This window comes from Syngnathoides biaculeatus, chromosome 22 (genome assembly GCF_019802595.1).
Source record: "Syngnathoides biaculeatus isolate LvHL_M chromosome 22, ASM1980259v1, whole genome shotgun sequence".
NCBI classification, from domain to species: Eukaryota; Metazoa; Chordata; class Actinopteri; order Syngnathiformes; family Syngnathidae; genus Syngnathoides; species Syngnathoides biaculeatus.
Window position 1 is genome coordinate 8,864,475 of NC_084661.1, and position 22,882 is coordinate 8,887,356.

General features: G+C 43.7%; 2 protein-coding genes and 1 non-coding gene across 9 annotated transcripts in view; 1 reads left to right on the forward strand and 2 right to left on the reverse strand.

Annotated features, from left to right (window-relative positions):
• The window catches only part of arhgap17a (Rho GTPase activating protein 17a), a 28,313-nt gene extending 21,745 nt beyond the window's left edge, over positions 1-6,568 (forward strand). For 5 of the 6 annotated variants that reach the window (XM_061809795.1, XM_061809796.1, XM_061809801.1 and 2 more), the window contains 3 exons: positions 213-337; positions 565-1,080; positions 4,422-6,568. In XM_061809795.1, the coding sequence (XP_061665779.1) occupies positions 213-337; positions 565-1,080; positions 4,422-4,558 (778 nt within the window). In that variant the 3' untranslated portion in view covers positions 4,559-6,568. Of the gene's footprint in view, positions 1-212; positions 338-564; positions 1,081-1,189; positions 1,212-4,421 lie in introns of all 6 variants that reach the window. The other variant, XM_061809800.1, reaches the window with a different exon arrangement.
• Positions 6,569-6,854: 286 nt separating this feature from the next.
• The window catches only part of grid2ipb (glutamate receptor, ionotropic, delta 2 (Grid2) interacting protein, b), a 29,754-nt gene continuing 13,726 nt past the window's right edge, over positions 6,855-22,882 (reverse strand). Inside the window, exons 8-25 of one of the 2 annotated variants that reach the window (XM_061809793.1) lie at positions 22,282-22,434; positions 22,050-22,205; positions 21,225-21,376; positions 20,554-20,688; positions 18,506-18,591; positions 18,187-18,337; positions 16,284-16,579; positions 14,420-15,139; positions 13,513-13,662; positions 13,180-13,267; positions 11,583-11,672; positions 10,724-10,920; positions 10,501-10,656; positions 10,079-10,165; positions 9,871-10,000; positions 9,668-9,786; positions 9,376-9,540; positions 6,855-8,652 (exon numbers count right to left, since the gene is read on the reverse strand). In XM_061809793.1, the coding sequence (XP_061665777.1) occupies positions 8,581-8,652; positions 9,376-9,540; positions 9,668-9,786; positions 9,871-10,000; positions 10,079-10,165; positions 10,501-10,656; positions 10,724-10,920; positions 11,583-11,672; positions 13,180-13,267; positions 13,513-13,662; positions 14,420-15,139; positions 16,284-16,579; positions 18,187-18,337; positions 18,506-18,591; positions 20,554-20,688; positions 21,225-21,376; positions 22,050-22,205; positions 22,282-22,434 (3,103 nt within the window). In that variant the 3' untranslated portion in view covers positions 6,855-8,580. The remainder of the gene's footprint in view (positions 8,653-9,375; positions 9,541-9,667; positions 9,787-9,870; positions 10,001-10,078; positions 10,166-10,500; positions 10,657-10,723; positions 10,921-11,582; positions 11,673-13,179; positions 13,268-13,512; positions 13,663-14,419; positions 15,140-16,283; positions 16,580-18,186; positions 18,338-18,505; positions 18,592-20,553; positions 20,689-21,224; positions 21,377-22,049; positions 22,206-22,281; positions 22,435-22,882) is intronic. The other variant, XM_061809794.1, reaches the window with a different exon arrangement.
• trnam-cau (transfer RNA methionine (anticodon CAU)) lies at positions 22,648-22,720 on the reverse strand. The gene has a single exon. It is a non-coding gene; the product is annotated as a tRNA-Met (tRNA).

Genomic DNA, 22,882 nt, shown 5'->3' on the forward strand with positions numbered 1-22,882 from the left:
AACACACAGGTGCAGCTTTTATAGTGTCTATGGAAATATTCGGGTACTTGTATTATTTACATATCAGCTGTGATTATTGGAAGGGGGGGGGTGAATCAGTACTTATCATTCTTCAGTTTTGTGAACTGTCCTACATGTGTGTGGTTCAGTATTGGAAGACATGATGACCAATGCACCCAATGATTAACATTCTTTCCTTTCTCTCCATCCAGCAACCCAAAGGTGCGTGACCCCACAACTGCGCCAACTTCCCTCATCCAACGGAATGGTTCTGGAGTAGGGAGCCAGGCTGCTGGCCAGACGGGCACCGGGACCAGTCCGCATACGATGCGCAGAGGTCAGAGCACCAAGCTTGTATAACACAAAAAACATCACTAGTTAATACACTGACCAACTGTAACAATTTAACAATTCTTTACTAATAACACTCTGAACTTTGTGGAAACATGTCTGGCTATCATAAGCAGACAGGAACATGAACAGCAGAATCATAAGTTATTCTCCATTTTCCTTGTGAGTAGACACAATCTAAAAAGTAATCAATGTCCCTCCATCAATCTCCAGTTATCAAGAAACAAGCACCCGCTCCGCCCAAGCCAGCAAACCCACCGCCCGGCCAACCCTCCGCTTCAGTCAACTCATCGCAACCCCTAAGTCCCCCTCCGAGACCGCTGTCAACCCACTCCCAGACTTCCCCTACGTCCCCCAATGCTCAGCTATACAGCACGCCCCGGCGTCACTCCAGTAACCAGCCGCCGATCCAAGCCCCCAGCCATCCACCCCCGGAGCCGCCGACACAGGCCAATTCTCCCACTCAGCTCGGCGCGGACCCACAGAGCGCGGACCCCTCGCCACCGGACTCCCCCAGCCCTCCGGACACCCCTCCGCTCCCCACCCCCCCTGGCCTGGACGGTGCTCAGATCCCCCCGACTTCTCCATCCTCCTACCAGACAGGCTCACTCCCCCGCCCGCGGCCTGTCCCCAAGCCCAGAAACAGGCCCAGCATGCCTCCACCCCCGCAACCCAACCCTGTGGCCAATGACACCAACGGGATCTGCTCCGCCGCTTACAAGATGATGGGTAAGTGTCTTTTCTCACTTGATTTTTTTTTTTTTTTTTTTTTTTTTTTTTCCTCCTCTCCTCCCGCTGGACTACTAATGGTCACATGTGCATTGTAAAACCTCTACAGGGTAAAGAAGCTCGTGTGAGAGGTTTGTCGTTCACTAGTTAACTGACATTTACACTTTGTGTCCATCTCATCACCACATCCATTTGACACCGCCTGCTGCTTCTTTTTCACGTATCACATAACACAGGCTGACACACAAGCTCCATGCTGCAAGTGAGTCATGAAACTGACCCATTTGAAAATGCAGGGCTCTTTTGAGTCACTTTTTATCCTTATTTGTATTATAATTGTATTACTCTCAGCATGAACCATGTGTAGCCCTAATGTGTACCAAATTTCCTCAATAGTGGCCTCCACTCCATTGTAGCGTACAGCATAATTGTGTGCATATGTTTGCTGTGTATATATGTGCAAAATATATATTGGGTTTTATAAGTAGGGACTGGATGAATAATTACTATCCATAGGTAGCTATCCATTTTCTCATCTGCTTATCCTCACAAGGGTCACGGGAGTGCTGGAGCCTATCCCAGCTGTCATCGGGCAGGAGGCAGGGTACACCCCGAACTGGTTGCCAGCCAATCGCAGGGCATATTGAGACAAACAGCCACACTCACAATCACACCTCGGGGTAATTTAAAGTCCCCAATTACTGCATGTTTTGGGGATATGGGAAGAAACCGGAGTGGCCAAAGAAAACCCACGCAGGGACAGGCAGAACATGCAAACTCCACACAGAGGGAGGCCGAGATTTGAACCGTGGTCCTCAGAACTGGGACGCCAATGCTCTAGCCAGTTGCCCCACTGTGCCGTCCGTTCAAATAAACTACTAAAAAAATCTTTTACAGTGGCCTCAACACCATACAAATTTGGCTAAAGTTGTTGGTTGCCTCCACCTACATTAATTTAGTTTTTTACTTAATCGTGCCCTCCACTCTGTTGTATACAGTTTAAATTTTATTTAAAAAGTATGTAGTACTGTTCTGTAATGTTTTTAAATTTTCTTTAAATTATTTTTTTTCTTTGTCATTTTTCTTTTATTTTGTAAACTTAGCAATTAATGCTACTTCAGTAGGTTAGTATTAAATATGTCCTTACTGTATGTTTTTTCATTTGTTTTAGTTAGGTAAATAGTGGCCTCCAATCCAAAATAGTTTACATAGTATTATTTATTATAGAAATAATAGTGGCCTCCTGTTAGTATTACTGTAAAAGAAAGCCTTCTAATTCATGTCGAAATTAATTTAAAGGTGCATCATCCACTGGAATCAATAAATGCCACAATTTGAATAGATTCCTCTTCCTCTGTTCCCTTCAGGAATATTAAAGCACATGGTACCGCGACAAAGCTGAACTGATCAAAGTAAACGTCTTTCGCACAATATGCACACTGCAAAGTGGGCGTGGTAACTGTAAAGCTGTAGTTTATATTAAACTCTCAGTATGTAATGGGGACTATCATTTTACATATAATGTCGTGCACACCTATATTATTTGGCCACTCTCTGAGGAAATAGGATTTGCAGTGAGGAAAAGAACACCCAGCGATTTTGCAAGTTCTCCCACTTTGAAATCAGGAAGGGGTCTGAACTTTTCATCTTTGGTGCATTTCCACTGTGAGTGACGTAATCTTAAAAAAATACAATAAAAAATCTAGGAATCACCGTGTCTAATTATTATTATTTTCAATTAATTTATTTGTATGTTACTGCGCCAAATAAGTATTTGCACTAAGGATGGTGTTTTTGGGATGGTATTGCTCATTCTTCCTCCTCCAAACACAAACAATTAAGACCAAAAAGTTCTATTTTGGTCTCATCTGACCACATAACTTTCTCCCACGACTCCTCTGGATCTTCCAAATGGCCCTGGGCAAACTTAAGACAGGCCTGGACTTGTGCTGATTTAAGCAGGGGGACCTTCTGTGGCATGCATGATTTTAAAGTGTGACATCTTAGTGTTTTACCGACGGTAACCTTGGAAACACTGGTGCCAGCTCTCTTCAGGTCATTGACCAGCTCCTCCCATGTAGTTTTTTCCTAGGATCATTGATACGCCACAAGGTGAAATCTTGCTTGGAGTCCCAGCCCGAAGGAGATTGCCAATTATGTTTAGCTTCTTCCATTTTTCTAACAAGTGCTCCAACAGTTGACCTTTTTTCACCAAGCAGCTCGGCAATTGCCCCAACACCCTTTCCCGCTTTGGGGAGGTCTACAATTTTGTCTCTGGTGTCTTTGGACATCTCTTGAGTCTGAGCCACGTGAGTAGTTGGAATCTGACTGATTGTGCAGGGTGGGCAGCTGTATTTATGCTGCTAAAGATCTCAAACAGGTGATTCTAATTAAGAATAATAGGTGGAGGGTAGATTAATATTTTTAGAACATTGTGCACCAGAATTTTTGGTGATCGACCGGTGTTCAAATACTTATTTGCAGCAGTCACATACAAATTCATTATTTGTTTAAAAAAAAAAAAAGAAAAATGTTCATTATGATTTCTGCATTATTATTTTTTTTAGACTGTCTCTCACAGTGCACATGCACTTAAGATGAACATTTCAGACCCCTCCATAGTTTCAAAGTGGGAAAATTGGGAAAATCGCAGGGTCTTCAACGACTTCTTTTCCTCACTGTATATCGCAATACACTGATACACGATCATCTTGTATTTAGTCACAGGTCACATCTATCACTCTTTTCTTCTTTTGTCCCCTCAACTCACTTGCCGTCGTCGCTTGCTGTGGCTCCAAAGCCAACAGCGCCACCTGCTGTTAGAACTTGTAGTATTGAAGCATTTGGAAAATATGACTCCACCAGCTCCCCTGGATGCCATCATGACAGCAGCGCTCCAATGGGAAAGCTGTTTGAGCATGTATTCCATATACTTGATAGCCAGCCCACTAGTACTCTTTTCTTTTTCCTCACTAGTACATGTTGCTAGTAAGGTAACACAGCTAAATTACATTTTAGTGCTACTGGTACAGTCTACAAAGTGGGTGATGGGAAACTATAAATTCTTTTGCTTCAATAGTAGCAATAGTAACACGCAGATGTCAACTAATGCACAGTGTTTCCTCACTAGTGAGGTTAGGATCAAATCTAATCAAAGAGTATACTAGTACATGGGCCTGAGCAAATTCTCAAAAAGCTTCCCATACTCTCATGTGTTTGTCATCAGGGCCTTTTATTCGTCACATGGGCATGAATTGATAGTTGGAGAACAGACTCACTGGTGGACCACACGGATACGGAACATTTTCTTCCAATGTTTAAATCTTGTGTGTTGTCTTTAGACCCGGCCATGTCCTTGAAAGGGCTCAGTCGGACTCTGGTGCCCGAGTTCAACGTGGACCAGCAGCCGGCGCCTGTGTCCTCGCCGCCGTCGCCTCCCAAAGACTGCGAGTTGGACAGCGAGAGCACCGTCTTATAAAAGAAGGGCGCATACCGCATCTTTTTATACACACATATACGCTTGGGATTTCTATTTGGTGTCTTTCAGCTTTTTTTCCAAACATTGTACCAACCATCCATGCAAAGTTTTGATTTTGCGTCGTATTCATTGCCAAAACTAAGATATTAGTTGGGGGAGGAAAAAAATGAGGAAGGACCGCAATGATGATCGGATACTTTGGGATTTGTGGTGTGAGTTTTTTTTTTTTTTTTTTATGTTGAAAATGGCTTTAGAACATAAAATGACAAAGGTATTCTTAAGCAGGTGGAACCAAAAACTTTAAACGATGACTGCAGGTTTCCAGTCATCTCAAACACTCTATTTCCTTTTCTCCATCTTTTCTCTCGCACTTCTATTTATTTACCCAGCGAGTTGAAATGCACACACTCACATTCCCTGTGGCTCGACACACTGCAGCCACCACATGTAAATAAAGCCTTAATAGGATGGAAACGTTGTTGAATGACTGCATGGAACGCCAATGGAAAGCCCTTTGAGCATTTATCCACAATATCCTGCACTACTACACTCTTCTATGTAGCTATAAAAGAAATCAGTAGAACTAGACAGCTTCCAATACTTTTGACATTTTGTTTGCACGCTAGTAAGATGATTTTAGCGTTGTAAGACAACTACTACTACTTACTTGTGAGGCAAAACTGTTACCCTAGTTATCATTCACACACTAGTCATACTCCTAGTGAGGCCCTGGACCAGTAGAGGACAAACTAGTGCACAGTTTTGCCTCACTTGGGCATTTATTCATTATCTTTGATATCCAGCTTAATATCTGTGTACTTGTATGCTCTTTGTCCTCATTAGTAGGATGACTTCAGTCTACTCATAGGACAACTTGGTTACTTGTGAGGGGAAAAAAAACTGCTAGTGTGACACATGCCAACTAGGCCTCACTTGGGCAGCATAGTAGTTTGCTGTTAAAATGTAATCGCATACCAAAAGTGGCCCAAGTAGTAGGAAAAACTACGAGTAAGACAGTTTAGTTACTTGTATTACTAGTAGCACACAGTTGACAGCTAGTGCAGTTTACCCTCATTTGTAACACCGCATAGTTGTCCTTCTGGTATGCTAGAGTTGTTGTACTCATGGGAGCAAAGAGTGTACTTAGTACATGGACCTACAGCTGGATATCTAGGATATAAAGTGTAGCTCAAATAGCTTTCCACATACTTCCCTTTGTTGTATTACTGCAGTATTTGCAAGAAGCGCAAATAGTACTTCGTGTTTCAGGGACGTCATAGGAAAGAAAGCGTGGTGTGCGTGTGCGGTCTTCTTTAAAACGTGCGGTTGTGGTGTCACGGCAGTTCCGAGCGCAAGTAGTGGGGTTGGCCGCCCTCCCCGAGCCTCAACGCAGTCAGTATTTTAATGTTTTTGGGTTTTGCCTTTCTTTTTTTTTTTTTGCGTGATGAATGTAGGATTTGCCTCTTCGTCTGAAGCTGATGTTGCACATGAGCACAGGCCATGAAACGACCCTTTTTTTTTTTTTTTTCTTTCCTTTCACTCCCCACCGAGCTGGGAACACAAACTGCTGTATACCTCAGTAGTGACGTGCGGGACAAATATTTTATCGAATGGACTAGATTCTTCTTTTTCTCTGGCGTTCGTGTAATGCGGAGGTCCAGCTCCTAGAAAAGTGACGTGCAAAAATGGTACCAATGGAGAAAGTCTTGGATGCTGCCGTTGCCCTGGAAATATGTGATTTTTTTTTTTCTCTTTCTCCTCCCCCTGAGACAATCAAATGTCCCCTTACCATTCTTTACTCCTGTGACTCAATGCCTTATACACCCCCCGACCCCACCCCAAGTCCCCTCCCCTGCACAACAAGACCAACAAATGCCATTAAACTCAAAGTGATGATGCTGCGTTTTTAAGCTCCATAGTTTTGTTGTCCAGTGAGCTGAATAATGGAATATGTTATATGAATGCTTGGTTATACATCTTTTCCAAAGAAAATAAAGTATATGAACTATATTTTTATAGTTTGTATTTGTGCAGTCAACAACTGGAAATATTTGTAAAAACAAACTAAAAGCTTTTGATTATTTAATTATAGATAGTATGGGGGTTCTTATTGTGTTGTGGAAATCCATATTCTCTACATGTTTTCAATTTATAGCAATTAATATTAGTTGTCATTGCCATGGAAGGAACGTTACATTTCTAAAGAATTAGCATCTTGTTTGTAGTTGTCCTGTGTTGCTTGGACCAGACCTACAAATGTAAGACTATCACGGAGCCCCTAATGGGACATTGGGGAAAAAAAAAAAAAAAAAAAGAAAAGATTTCTTATCGTAATGAGTAAGTTACTCCGTCGGGCGGAGTATGGGTGACTTACTCATGAGTCAGTTACTCATTGTAACTCATGAGTAAGTTACTCATTACAAAGAGTGTCGAAAAATGGTCACCTATGGGTCGTAGCATATTTACCTGCTAGCAGTAGCTTCCTGAATAAGGAATAAGTGTCTTTTATAAATGCACACATGCAACTAGTTACTCATTACAATGAGAAACCAGTTTTTTTTCAATGTCCCTTTAGGGGCTCGGGAGACTACCAACTCAATATAAACAGATAATAACACTTTGTCATTGCCTTTAAATTGACACAGACAATTTTTTTTCAGTGATGGTGGTTTGAATAAAGAGGCATTGTTTACTTTGGAGCATGACAGTTTTATAGATCAAAAACATTGGACCAAAAAAACAAACTCAAACAACAAGGGTCAAACAATCACAAGACTTGTACTGAGAACACAAAACAGTAAAATAAATAAACTTGCTTAAAAGAAGTCGAGTATGTTCATTTTGTTAAAATGGTTGTTTGCTACCACCTGCATATGTTCCAATGTCACCTGCACCATCATGCAACCATTTTAGACTAGAAACATCGTTACAATACTTAGCAGCGGTTCTGGTTGCATTTATTTATTTTTTTTATACCAGAAATAACACTCTTGCTTTGAAAGCTGTGGAACACTGCGAATATTTTTCAACGACAAAATGGAAACCAGACCTCAACCCGAGCAGTCACAATGACGACAGTCAGCAGTGCATAGCCAAAAATGTGAATTGACAGTCTCAGTAGTACAACACAGTACAGCACAGCTACTGCTACACTGTGGATGAGTCATGAGGTCACCATGGCAACCAGAAAAGCACTTTACAATGGATCGTTTACAGGTCCTTCGTTCGGGTAACGCCCATTTATACAAGCAGAGCTTTGTAGTGGTTAAGAGGCAGAAGCTTCGAGAAAATGTCATCAGTCTGTAGTGATGCAAGTCGACAGTGGTCAAATCCTTCACTATATTTTTTTAACACTGGACTGAGTCATCTGAGGCAGGCCACATTTGCTCCTAATAAAGGAATTCTTTTTTTTTTTTTTTTTTTAATTAGCTTAGGGCTCACCCTTGCCCAGGTGCTGCAAACAGTGCTTTTCCATAAAAAGAAATAACTCAAATAATTGACTTTTCTTTTAACTAAAAAAAATGAGTTTATTACTTTTGATCATTTAATGCAAATTATTTGATGAATCCCGAGCTATGGCTCGCATGTGCCAGTTTGAGAACCGCTAACCTATAAATGGCTACAAGCTAAGCTACGGCAAAATATCTCGCTCCGAGTTTTATTTTCACATTCTCGAACCTTCTTCTTTGCGAAATCCTTACAATGTGAGAAAATATAAACTTTTTTACAATCTTACAATAAATATCTGGAGCTATCCACGATAACGTCTGTCATAGTTTAAAATACTTACCGTAATAGATCGTTCCTACGAGTACCGATTTTTGGGACAGCTCTACTGAGCACCTGAAATAACAGCTTTCCTCCACACAGGGGCACCCCAGATTCCACATATGGGTCCTGTAGTTCCTTTTCTGGTGGAGAAGTGGCAGCACACTTTTTTTTTTGGGGGGGGGGGTGGGGGGCATCACCACATGTGGTTTTATTTTTGGCACTTCGGTTGTGGAGATTGGACTATGTTGTGTCTACCATGCCAGAGGGGAGGACAGTTTGGGGCTTCTGGGGTTTTCAGGGGTCTGGTTCTCATTGAGGGCCCTCTGTAACAACAAATGAAGAGCCTGTTATTTAAACACGTAGCATTACCTTTCATATTCAGAACACACTATTTGTGAATCTGTCTAGTCACAGTGTTTTAGTGGCAACATTGTTATTGGTGGAAAAAAAACTAACCTATTACCTGTTTTGGTGGGAAGCCAAACCCGTGTCCAATCAAAAACTATTGCTTTGGCGCCATCTAGTCTCATTTTGGATAACCATAAATGTATCAAAAACCATGATTGAATCCTTACTTTTAAGATTTGATTTAGAAGAAGAAAATACAGCAAAAATGCAAGAATGTGTGCCTTTAGGAGTTGTGGTCTGCTGGGGTGGCTTGTGACATCACAAGGATGCGATGTGCTGGGTGTGAGTTGTGGGTTACAGACACGTTAAGTCTACTGATCTTGTTTTACTGTTCTTCAGGCATTCAATAAAGGGCTAAAATGTGCAACAGTGAATGGCTAACGGACAAAAAAAAACCTTTTCTATGTGCAAGTATATGTTAAAAAAAAAGATTTAATCACTTTAAAAAATGAGCAATGAACCAGAATATAGCAAGAGAAACCTGCTGTCATACATGTTCATGGTAATTACTGCATTACTACTTTTGCCTTGGGATAGGTTAGTGATTGACTTTTGTACCAATTGTATTATGTCACAGTGAATCTCACAAACCAAAGCAAGTTCACCAGGAAAAAAAACCTTTTCATCCACCCGCTCACCTCAAATCTGGCAACAAACTCAGCGAAGATGGCAAAAAAGGAATCGGTGCTGGTGGACTTGCTGTCTTCTCCAAAGAAGGAGGCCACTTTAGAGAACTCCTCCATTGCTCGGCTCTGCAGGGACTCCAGAGACTGGATTGCAGGGTGGCTGTTTTCCAGAAAACTCTGTTGGGTACATGACATTGACTGTTTGCGATATTAATCTCATCTGTCCACGTGGAGGTCTCGACTGCTGTTTCAAATCAAATTGTGACTACAACAAATGTAAATTTTCCTATTCCAGTCGGCGTACACTCATGACAGAAGCAAAGTGATCCTCAGACGTTAGCGGGATCTTTAGACACGCCGCTCGGATGTCCTGGATGGTGGCGTGAAGGTCGCTCAGCTCTGTGGTCACCACCCTCTGATTCACTGGAGACAAGAGTAACGGCTTGAAATTTCGCTTTAAGTGTACTCAGCTTTTTCTGCTGCCCTGATAGATTCAGTGCGTCGTACCCTTGGCTGCCAGAGGCACTGTGGTGAGGTCTCTGGAAAAGTTGAGCAGCTCTGGGAAATGTTGGTGCAGCGACTTCGCCAGAATGTGCAGGAAGGTTAATTTCCCATCCACTGTTTTGGTGGTGCTGAGCTAGCGGATGCAATAAAAGGATTGGACAGGGTTGATGGATCCAAACTTCGGAGTGATCACAGATGAGCTGATCTGTACCTCGGTGAGGAAGTTTATCTTAAAACTGGTCGTCCTCTGGCTCTTGGGTTGGCCGTTGTTCAGGTAGTTCCCCATTGCAAGTACAAACTGGGCAAAAGAGAGATCCCATAAGCATTAAATGATCTCAAATCAAATAGATATATTGCATGCCTTTATTAGTTCCACTGTGGAACATTCTGGTAGTAAAGTGGACAGGATCCATACAATTCAAAAGAGCAAAAATAAATCTATATAAATAAATTTATTGCCTGCCAGAAAACACCTGCAAAGGATGAAATCTGTGAAGTAGTGACCATTTTTTTACTCTATATACATGTTTCAAAGAGTAGCAAGCATAGGCTTATGCATTATATTATGTGTTTGTGTGTGTGTGTGTGTGTGTGTAGCTTTACATGAGTCAAAGAAAAAGTAATTGTTTTCACCTCGAGTATTTTGGCCAGTTTCTTGCTGGTCTTCAGTTCTACGGAGGCCTTGTAGATGTAATCAAAGGCCACCTTCAACTCCTCTGTCCTCTCCTGAAGCGTGGTCTTAAAATGGAGGCTCCTCAGGCGCGTTTTGTACTCGGGCACCATCAGCATCTGAACCAGGGCACCACTAGCGTTGGATTCCAACTTTTATTTATTCTTAGCGTTTGGTCGTAGTTACCTGGAAAATGAACTGGTCAGGTTCGCTCAGCTTGGCCGGGTCCTGGTCGAACTGCTCGTATTTTTTGACCTCCCCCTCATCGGGGGCGTAGAGCAGCAGCTGCTTGATGTGGGTGGGCTCCAGCCTGTCCGTGGTCATGTCCATCAGGACCTGGCGAAGCTCGTCGGGGGAGAGCTTCAGATGAGCGATGAGGATGGCTGCGAGAAGGAGCGGTTGACAATTAAATTGAGGGTTGTCAATCCTACATGTAAGAATGGTGAAAGCCTCAGGAAATTTCTTCCAGCCTCCAGGCAAAAATGATCAGGAGTCCCTTGGTCGCCATGGCAACAGTGCTAATAATCACCCACATCACGACGCGCTAAAAACGCCATAATAGCCGGCCACAGCTCGTGCTAATGCCAGTAAGCTTCGAAAAGCACTGTAACTAACCATCTGTAACTAACCAAAGCAGTACAACAAATAGCTGTGCTTCCTGCTGTCCCCATGGCAACATACAACTTCTGTTGGAAACTGCTTTTGAATACAGGTACACCAACTTTATCAGGTACATGCACGTATTTTAATGATAGCCAAGAAAAAAGACAGATTGTGATGTATTATTATGTCCAATACGTGTAGCCACATGGTTCATATTAAAATTATTACACTGAAAGGCAAGCAATAAACAGGCAGTGCAGTACTAAAAGTCAAAACATTATAATCGCCGCTTATGTGCAGTTCCAACCACAGCAATAAACAATGTTATATTATCTTTGCACAAGAGCTCTTTTATTGGATCTACTGCATTAACATAGAAAAAAAAATCCAGGTTAATATGGAAATAATCTCACCTAGCAACATATTTTTAGGCTTTACTCACAGGCATTGTAGGCTTTCTTGTGAGAGAGGATCTCCACAATGTCTTTCTTTTTAAAGTTCTCGGGCAGGAAGGTTGGCTCTGGTGGAGACACTGGTGATTAAAAAACGGTTTGAGGGTGAGTTCTCCGGGCAGTTGGGACCAATAAGACGCACACATTCCAGAATGATAACTTAATAACACAGTTCCGTCGTGTGACTCTCACAAGGCCAAGGTGCACTGACAGATGAATAGACAGATGAATTTGTCTTTTTTTTTGTGGCAGAACTGTGTTATCGGTGGAGTCTGGAGTGGGGGGTGTCTTATGAAGAATGGATTGGAAGATGAGGTGAATGGACCAGCGATCGTCTACGTGACTGATAGGACTGTAAAATTACAGGCAAAACAAGGTCAATAAAAGCATACAGCAACATCCCAATTGTAGAAAAACAATAGTGGACAATAGAACTAAGAAAATAGGATTGCAGCTCTACTTCTACGAAACCACAATTGAACTTAAAGGTCAAGTGTAATGAAATGGATGATTTTTAGTATGTTATTAATGAAAAAAACGACAGCCGGTATGTACCCATCCGTTTTTCCACCACAAAACATGATTTTGACGTATGACCCTTTTTGTAACTCCGCCATGAAAATCCTCTCAAGGGATTTGCTTTCGAGAAGAAGCAGGAAGTGGCGTACAGGGCAGTAGCGTGCTCAAGCGGACTCGTTTTGTTTCCATTAGTTTTACCTGCGAGAAGATAGCTCGTTGTTCCTTCGTGTTAGCCAAAATGCCAGCTCGTTCCATTGCTGGATGTTGCTCGAACACTCTGGAGGATGGATTTACCCTTCATAATTTTCAAAGAGACCCGATTCGTCGTGAAAATTGATTGCACGGGTGCAAAGGACGAGAGCTTTGTGGGTTCCAAATGACAGGTAGGTGTGTATACAGCTACTAAAAAAAATTATAGTTTGGGGGGTGGCCACGTTATCCGTCTCTCATAACGTAACAAAAGATCCGTGTAGGTATGAGAGGGGTGCTAAATGTGTCAATGTGCGCGTCGGACGGCTTCTGCGTCGGGCGAGCACGGCTTTGGCCGGGCTGGCTCATACATACTTTCTGGGAATCTGTTGTTAGTTCGAAGTGATCCGCATATCATCTAAATATGGCTCAAAACACTAGGGTAATATTGCCCCGGACACTTCACTCGATTGTGAGATGTTCTCTTCTTTGAAAAGAGCTTCCGTGTCAGAAGGGAGATGTTCGTCTCCATAGTGGGGGCCACAGCGTGTTTTCAATGGCGAATGTCCGGGGTGATGTCACGGGCAGGAGATGCAGCCAATATGGCGACCACTTGGATGTCGAATGACACTTCCGCAACTTTGCGCATGGGTGACGCGCTCTCCGCTCACATTTATTTTTTCGTATGGATATTGAAGTGAATAATGTTATATGTACTTTTCATTTTATGATCTCTTTTAGAATGTTCACAGGGATGACACTTGACCTTTAAAGAAGCAATAGAAACAAATCGTGTTCAAAGAGGGCACTGTGAGGGGCAACTGCAATGAGGTGATGATGACGACAACCCAGAAAGATGTGAGGACATCCACAACTTACTGGATCTGCGTTGGGTACCAAAGTGCAGATCAAGGTCCAAATATTTCACCATGTCGGTGAGCTTATCGTAGTCGGAATCCTCGCCGAGCTGAACAAAGAGAGGGACACGTTGTACTCGTCAGTGGGAATATTCTCACAAATGCTCAACATGAGTGGAACTTTTGCGAGGGTACGAGCTGCTCTTATCTTTTAATTCTGTTGGACAAACACTCGCTTGTTGCGAAGCCGCCGTGACTCATCGGAGGCAACTAACGTAGGCAGCTTTGACAAAAAGAACTCTTCACTGTAAAATGTGAGTGTGAAAATGTGAGTGCGAGTGCGGGAAGAGCCCACCTGACCCCAGATGGTCCCCTCGGAGTTCTCCACCTGCTCCCAGCGCAGCCTCTTAACGCTCATGTGGTTGCTGTCTGAGGCTTGACCCAGCTTGGGCAAGGGAGGGGGGTCGCACGGCGGGGGCAAGGGTGGAGGAGGAGGTGGGGGAGCCTGAAATGAGAATTAGAAAAAAAATATATGTACTGGCGGCACGGTGGATCAGCTGGCAAAGCATTGGCCTCAGAGTTCTGAGGACCCAGTTCGATCCCAGCCCCGCCTGTGTGGAGTATGCATGTTCTCCCCGTGCCTGCGTGGGTTTTCTCTGGGCATTCCGGTTTCCTCCCACATCCCAAAAACATGCAACATGAATTGGACACTCTAAATAACCCCTAGGTGTAATTGTGAGTGCAGCTGTTTGTCTCCATGTGCTCCTGCGATTGGCTGGCAACCACTTCAGGGTGTACCCGACCGACCTCCTGCCCGTTGAAAGCTGTGATAGGCCCCAGCACTCCCCACGACCCCCGTGAGGATAAGCGGCAAAGAAAATGGGTGGATGGATGGATATATATATTGTCCACAAATACTCTTAGATGCTTCTGATTCTAAATCATCAGGACGAGTTTGGGACTTGAAACCAAGCAATACAGTCTGGTTTAGGAGGGGTGAGCAAAGTAAGAAAACTCGACTTTTAACCCACTTGCCAAATAGAACATTTCTTGGGGTCCTCCATTTTTGTCCCATGTTTCCTCTTTCACATTCATCCTTTTTTTTCATCTTTTTTTCACTGTGCTGAATGTGTCTCATTGGTATGATGTCACACTTATACTTATGTAAGTGATCCAACCATCACCATCCAGCCTACACATTTTGTGGTGGAAACACAAGAATGAAGTATAACACTTGGTGGTGTTTTAAATGGAGGGGTTACCTGCTGCGTCTGTTGCTCTTGTCGGGGGGTTTTAGTGTGGCTGGCAATGGCGGACCGAGAGTTTGGAGATTTGCAGTTCACTGACGAGGCAACGGGCCCCTGTTTGTGATCCCGGGGTGGGCCATGATCTTGGAGGGACGAGGGCAGCGGCCCCTGGTAGCTGTGCTGGTGGTGGAGCTGGTGGTGCCTGTGCAGGACGAGCTGGCTCGGCCGCAACGTCTGAGGGGAGGGCTGGGGGGACGGCTGGCAAATGGGCTGGGGTTGGCTGAGCTGGCGAGGGAGGTAGCTGGGGCGGGACGAGCGCAGGATGGTGGTGGTGGTGAAGGTGGTGCGGCCGTGGGAAAGCGTTTGGAAACGCCGTTGGTCCGCATCCTCCCTGGCCTTGTGGAGAGGGGAGCGGTTGGACAGAAGGGTCCTCAGAGGGGGCGGGGGAGGGGGGATGATGGGGTGGTGGGGCTGGAAGGGCATTCGACTGCGGGGAACATGCTCGGGTGAGAAACGGACGGGTGGCACCGGGTCCGTGAACTGGACTGGGGGTGGCAATAAGACCTGGAAGGGTGGAGGAGGTGGGGGGCTCTGCTTAGGCGGAGGGGGGATGTGCTCGGAGCCAGAAGAGTAGCAGGGAGAGGAAACCTCATCCCCGCTACTGTGGTCCTCGCTGCTGCCGCTACTGAGCTGCCGATGCATGAAGCCAATGTCCTGATCCTCTGGGAAGCTCATCTGAGGGAGATAACAATCAGTCGGGTTTCATTTGGAAATGAAAGATATTTGCTCGACAATCCGCTCGATATTTCTGAACAAAAACTGCACACATTATCTCATCAGTTGTAATTAAAAGAACAGAAGTGCTTGAGTATATTATTAATAATGCACTCTGAACTGCATTAAAGAGCATCTCTTACAAAATAGCAATTTTTTGTAAGGAAACACCACATTTTGAGGTGAGCAAAAGTATTGGAACACATCCTATAGATTTTAACACAAACCAAAATGAGTAAGACTTATTTTGGTAAAATTTCATTTCAAATTGCTCAACTTGGCAATTGCATTTTTTTTTCAGGCTTTCACTGTAGCTTTTTTCAGTTCTTTGTTTTGGGGGTCTAGTTCTTTGGGTTTCTGTTTTGCCAGATAAAATGTATGTTGAATAAGGTTTAAGTCTGGGGATTGACTTGACTTTCACTTCTTCGCCCTGATGAGCTTCCCTATGATGTTGGCCATTCTCTTGCCGCAAGATGAAGGAGCTCCTAATTTTATTTTGCAGACAAAATGTTTCTGAAGACGTTTAACTTCATATCGCTGATGCCATGATGTGTTACATCATCAATGAAGTTGACTGAGCCGTCCCAGATGAAGCCATGCAAACCCGAGCCGCTTCAGTCGACAGCGAGAATTTGACCTCACTGTTCCAATACCTTTGGAGGACAGTGTATTTAAACCGCTAAACAACCAAAGCCCAATTATAAATATTTTATCAAATATATAATACAGCTCAAATACAGGATCTTATAATGCTGTGCGTTGATATCAAATGTCTTATTCTTATACATGCAGGACAATAATACAAGATGGAATGGAATATGACGTTTTGTACCATTGATGAAACAACCTTGACAAAGGCCATTTAAACCTCTTTTTACATGGCAGGTACACTTTAATTAGACACTACCGAGAATATTTTAATCATGTTTTACTTACAGGAACACGGTTTCTTCGGAAACGCTGACTAGTACCTTGATATATCTGTTCATGTGACACAAGTAGTCATTGTAGTGTACATTAGAGACTCTAATGCTACAAACACTACAATGTAACAAGTTCAACCAGCTACCACAAGCACAGTTATCAAAAAAATAATAATCCACACCTCCTCATAATCGTTCTCGCCCGGGACCAAGTCGTCCACGAGAGTGACCCGGTGGCCCAGCTGCTCGCTGAGGGCATCCAGGAACTTGTCCGTGTCCCGGCTACGAGGCGGGCGGGAGAAGGTGAAGAGCTTCTTGCGGCGGTCCAAGGTGCTGGGGCTGTGCTGGGGCGACGCTGGGGGGCTCTCCAGGCTGACGTAAGGGTTGGAGTCCATGCTGCTCTGATGGTGGATCCCGTAGACGGACGACGTGGGGAGGGGCTCCTTCCAGGTGAGGGACAGGCCTGATTTACGGTTGCCTGGAGGGAGGGAGAGTGAAGGTGCCGCAGTGGAGAATGCAATTATTTTTTTCGCAATCCATCTTGATTTATATTCATAATAATAATACAGTTCGTATAATGTACCCCGAATGATTTCTTTCACACCTTTGCCAACTACCAAAGGACTACAGATCTAAATTAGTAGTCCTGCGTCCTCTTTGTTGTTATTGTTGTTTTCATATTGATGTCAGTTTTTACAGTACTAAGTGAAACATGGGCTATATTAAAAAAAATGAATCAAGTCATAATTTTACTTGGATTTGTTTTTATTTATTAGTTTTTTTACATTAAGCTGTAAATTCACATGGTACAAAAATATTAAACAAGCGCACCTCGATTAAGATGACGAATGTAGTAGAATGTTTTCTCATACAATTCCGATTTTATTCCTGCAATGATCTAACTTTTTTTCTTGTCTCATGGAATGATTTAATTTACAATGCAATATTTTGGGATTATGAAATTAGTTTCTTCAATCAAATAAAATAATTTCTTCAGAATTATACATTTATCGATGATGTTATATATTTTTATTTTCATGTTTCTCCTTGGCGGCACGGTGCTCTCAGCTGGTAAAGTGTTAGCCTCACAGTTCTGTGGTCCCGGGTTCAATCCCGGACCCGCCTGTGTGGAGTTTGCATGTTCTCCCGTGCCTGTGTGGGTTTCCTCCAAGCACTCCGGTTTCCACCCACATTCCAAAAACATGCAACATTAATTGGACACTCTAAATTGCCCCAAGGTGTGATTGTGTGACTTGTCCTTCTTCATGTGCCCTGCAATTGGCTGGCAACCACTTCAGGGTGTACCCGACCTCCTGCCCGTTGAAAGCTGGGATAGGCCCCAGCACTCCCTGTGACCCTTGTGAGGATAAGTGCCTAAGAAAATGGATAGTGTGATAATCTATGCAAATAGTTCAAATACGTCAAGCACAAGTGCCCAGCATAGTTCAAGAAATGTGCAACAGCACGGGCACTCGGGTTTCCTCCCACATCCCCAAAAACATGCAACATTAATTGGAGATTCTAAATTGCCCCTAGGTGTGATTGTGTGTGCGGCTGTTTGTCTCCATGTGCCCTGCGATTGGCTGGCAACCAGTTCAGGGTGTACCCCGCCTCCTGCCCATTGACAGCTGGGATAGGCTCCAGCACTCCCCGCGACCCTTGTGAGGATAATCGGTGAAGAAAATGGATGGATGGATGTTTTTCCTTTTCAGTGTCTCTAATCTGCCATCCATCCATTTCCTGTCACACTCCTCATTCGCGTTTTCGGTGAGTTGGCATTGATCCCAGCAACCTTTCATCACCTAATTGCAAATTAGAATAATTACGTATATCTCAATGTTTCTTTTCTTTTTATTAGGCTGGAATCCATTTTTATGCTCAAACAACAACTCCAAAAACAAATGACTAAGCTGCATTGGGCCATGATGGTCACATGTGTGTTTTGATTATGTAACAATGACCAGTTGGTCATTGCCATCCTGGCCCAACAAAATGAAAAGAGAACAAGTCGATGACAATTGACGCACTTTTGGAGTGCTTGCGTATGAGAGCATGTTGCACGTATCATGTGGGTGTTTGCAGTACCTGTGAGAGGGGGGAGCGTGAGGGGGGAGAGAGAGCGGCCGTAGGCCTCAGTCCCCCCCGGCCCCTCGGACTCCGCCGGGGTGCTCCCCTTCAGTGGAGACACGCTCTTCCCTGCATACACGTCCTCCAGTTCCGTGTACACACCTGACATCTATGAATGGAGGCATGATGAGCACACATATGCAGCAGCGCTCTACGTTGAAGGTCCGCCACTTTTTCAGTCAAATTCATCAAAAGTGTGGAGAGCAGCGGACCTTGAAATGATACGAGGGCACAACGGAGCAAGCTTTGCGAATGCCAACGCAGGCGCGATACCTACATGACTGAGGTCAGGAGACTCAGGGAAGGAGGTTCCGTCTCCTGACTGCCTCTCCTCCTGGCTGCCACATTCATCCACATGAATTCCTAAAGCACAATAAAGCATGAGGAGTGACGCCCGCTTGCATCCTTCCCCAGCTAAGAGGGGAGAGGATGCAGCACAGCGGAAGAGCGTGGAGGAGCCAAAGGCAGATGCTTAAAAGCTATGCAGAAAATAATGACCTCTGCAAAGAAAGAAGGTGATGGGTTAGTATTTTCTGTTGGGTCTGACAAGGCTGAGTGTGGCGTTAGCTGCAAAATGTGATGGCATTCCAACACCTCAATGTCAAACCTGTACTGTCTCACTGTATAAATGTTGCTTCACGTAATACGACTGAGAAAAATGCCAAGTTTTCTTTCGATGATTTATGTTCACTCTACTGGTTAGGTAGCAGGATTACTCCACAGGCATCCCTTGGAGTGCCCAAAAATAAAACACCTCAATAAAATGTGCACTTTTAGTTAACGCCGCGAAGTAGAAGTACTCAGTAGCACGGATTGCTAAATATTTTCAACAATATTTGAGAGAAATAGGCATTTTATGGACGTAGAAAGAGTCTTTCTTTGATTTCAGCCCATAAAAATGGGAACAAAACCAAAAGTGTTGCATTGATATTATTTTTAGGTATACAGTGAAGAAAATAAGTATTTGAACACCCTGCTATATTGCAAGTTCTCCCACTTAGAAATCATGGAGGGATTTGAAATTGTCATCGTAGGTGCATGACCACTGTGAGAGAGATAATCTAAAAAGAAAAATCCAGAAATCACAATGTATGATTTTTTTTAATGATTTATTTGTGTGATATAACTGCAAATAAGTATTTGAACACCTGAGCAAACCATTGTTAATATTTGGTACAGTAGCCTTTGTTTGCAATTGCAGAAGTCAAACATTTCCTTTAGTTGGTCACCAGGTTTGCACACACTGCAGGAGGGATTTTGGCCCACTCCTCCACACAGATCTTCTCCGAATCAGACAGGTTTCTGGGCTGTCGCTGAGAAATACACAGTTTCAGCTCCCTCCAAAAATTTTGTATTAGGTTTAGGTCTAGAGACTGGCTAGGCCCCGCCAGAACTTTGATATGCTTCTTACGGAGCCACTCCTTGGTTTTCCTGGCTGTGTGCTTCAGATCATGGTCATGCTGAAAGACCCAACCACGACCCATCATCAATGCTCTGACTGAGGGGAAGAAGTTGTTCCCCAAAATCTCACAATATATGGCCGCGGTCATCCTCTCCTGAATACGGTGCAGTCGTCCTATCCCATGTGAAGAAAAACACCCCCAAAGCATGATGCTTCCCCCCCATGCTTCACAGTAGGGATGGTGTTCTTGGGATGGAACTCATCATTCATCTTCTTCCAAACACGGTTAGTGGAATTATGATATCTTGCATGGGGCTCCACTCCGATTGTGATTGACCATCATGTTTAGCTTCTTCCGTTTTCTAATGATTGCTCCAAAAATTGACCTTTTTTCACCAAGATGCTTGGCAATTTATAGTAGTCTTATAGTCTTGGCCATGTTGCAAGTTTGAGTCTTACTGATTGTATGGGGTGGACAGGTGTCTTTATGCAGCTAATGACCTCTCACAAGTGCATCTGATTCAGGATAATACACAGAGTGGAGGAGGACTTTTAAAGGCGGACTAACAGGTCGTTGAGGGTCCGAATTCTAGCTGATAAACAGGTGTTCAAATACTTATTTGCAGTTGTATCACACAAATAAATCATTAAAAAAAAATCATACATTGTGATTTCTGGATTTTTCTTTTTAGATTATCTCTCTCAGAGTGGTCATGCACCTACGATGAAAATTTCAGACCCCTCCATGATTTCTAAGTGGGAGAACTTGCAATATAGCAGGGTGTCCAAATATTTATTTTCTTCACTGTACTTACGGAGGCAGTTGTTGACCTCTACAAAGTAACTTAAGTTTAAAACATTTGCCAATCTTATCTGCTACATAATGGCCTCTCCACGTCAGTCCTTGTAGCAGGCAGCCGTACCCATTCCCAGGTGTGTTCCGATAATGCAGTCGTCAGAGCTCCTCTCTCGAACACAGCCGCGGTACGACGTCCCAGATATTCGCATAGAGCTGCTCCTCCGGTGGTGTTCCGTACTGGCCTCAGGCTCTAACACAGCTGCAAAGAGTATACATTATACCTCACATTAGGATAATCTGATACAACAACAGGAATCTGAACTGGAGGTGGCAGAAATGAAGATGTTGAGGTTCTCGCTCGGAGTGACCAGGTTGGATAGGATTAGAAATGAGCTCATTAGAGGGACAGCCAAAGCTGGATGTTTTGGAGACAAGATTCGAGAGAGCAGACTTCGATGGTTTGGACATGTTCAGAGGCGAGAGAGTGAGTATATTGGTAGAAGGATGCTGAGGATGGAGCTCCCAGGCAAAAGAGCGAGAGGAAGACCAAAGAGAAGGTTTATGGATGTGGTGAGGGAAGACATGAGGGCAGTTGGGGTTAGAGAGGAAGATGCAGGAGATAGGCTAAGATGGCAAAAGATGACACGCTGTGGCGACCCCTAACGGGACAAGCCGAAAGGAAAAGAAGAAGAAGGATAATCTGATACAACAGTATCAATCCTAAATGTTCAAGCATTGATGGAGAAAACAATAATAAGTGTCTCGGTCCAGTGACAAAGTTGCCTAAATGCTCACCGCTGCTTTTGAAACCCAGGAAACGTGACAGCTTGCTCTGACAGCGTTCCTGCTCATCGTAAGTCAGCAACTGGTAAATAAACTGCCAAATCAGCTGCTTGGCTGGTGTATCCAACACTGGAAACACATCTACGATGAGAGTGTCCACATTCCTACAAATGCACAAGCACAAACAAACAAACAGCTAAGTACCACACATCATCTAAATATATAACGCGAGCGCCAGTAGGCAATTGTTTTAAAATGTAGATGTATATTCTCTGCCTTCGTAATGGAGCGGAGGATGAGGAATAAGGTGTAAACACGATTATCAAACAGTGGGAGGAGAGTCGTGTGTTTATGCCCTTAAGTGTTTTTTGCTGTATGATTTACAATTGAATTGATTTGCCGTCATTTGCTATTTCATCACATTGTAATTCAAGAGAATTTAGTTTTGAATTACATTGGACCAGAAAACCCTATTCCGCATATTCACACTTTTAGACCTGTCAAATCTTCTTTTTTAAAGTCCAGGTATAAGAGTGTAACTTTGTCATAGCCTTAATTCTACTTCATTATTCGTCAAGCCTCCTAACAGGACTATTATGAATATTGAATGGCACACATATAGTGTACATAAGCCTCCTCAATGCTTTCCCTATTTAATTTAATTCCCCCACTTTCTCCTGCCTGCATCCTCCTTGCCAGCCTCACCACCATACAGTTTCCTGGGCAACAAGAACTCTTCTTTCAATGCTTGTCAATATATGCAAGATAGACATATTTTTAATGCACTTTTGCTCAAGACTTTTTCTATGGTTTAAGGACAATTTTAACTGTGCTGACCTGTGTTGGAAGAAGGTCTCCAGGGCCTTGCAGACCGTGTACCTTTCCTGGATGGTCAGTAAGTGCTCCAGCTGCTGGCTGAATGTCCGCCCGTGGACTTTGATGCTCGGTGGAAGGATCTCTGCTACCCACTGGAGGGAGCTGAGAACGGGAGATCTGTGGAGCAGACACATTTTCACATATTCATGCCTCATGTGCTGAAGAAGTTGTCCCTGCATTTTTTAGCACTGACCTAGAGCGCGGCAATGTGTTGGAAGACAGACTCGGAGTTTCCTCCGGGTCTGTCGGCTCTGAGGAGTAATCAGATGGACCGTCCTCTATAACCAGAGTGGGCATTGCGCCGCTGCCCTGCAGCATTGACACCACCTTTTCATGGGAACAGTTCCTGTGCAGGGAACATGCAGTTAATAAAAAAAGAAGGTGGATGGAACAACCAATGCACTTTTGTTTGTACTGGAGAGACCAGATGACTCAACTCACAACAACAACTCAAGTGACGTATCAAAAGAATACTCTTTAAAAAAAAAATACAGCGAGTTGAACGCCTATTTTCATACTCAAAGGGATTTACAGTATTTTGTTTTCTTAACAAAACTAGTGCCCCGAGTGAGGCTCGAACTCACGACCTTCAGATTATGAGACTGACGCGCTGCCTACTGCGCCATCGAGGCCTAATTATACTACATCGGGGATTTTTTGAAATCTGCTTGTATGTGCCCCCCTGTGGAAATGAGGAGCATGAAAACCCACGAGAGGTGAACCAATGGCCCAGGACAGTTAAACTGGCTTCAGCATCAGAACCATCAGCCAAACTGTTGAGGGACATACAAGGA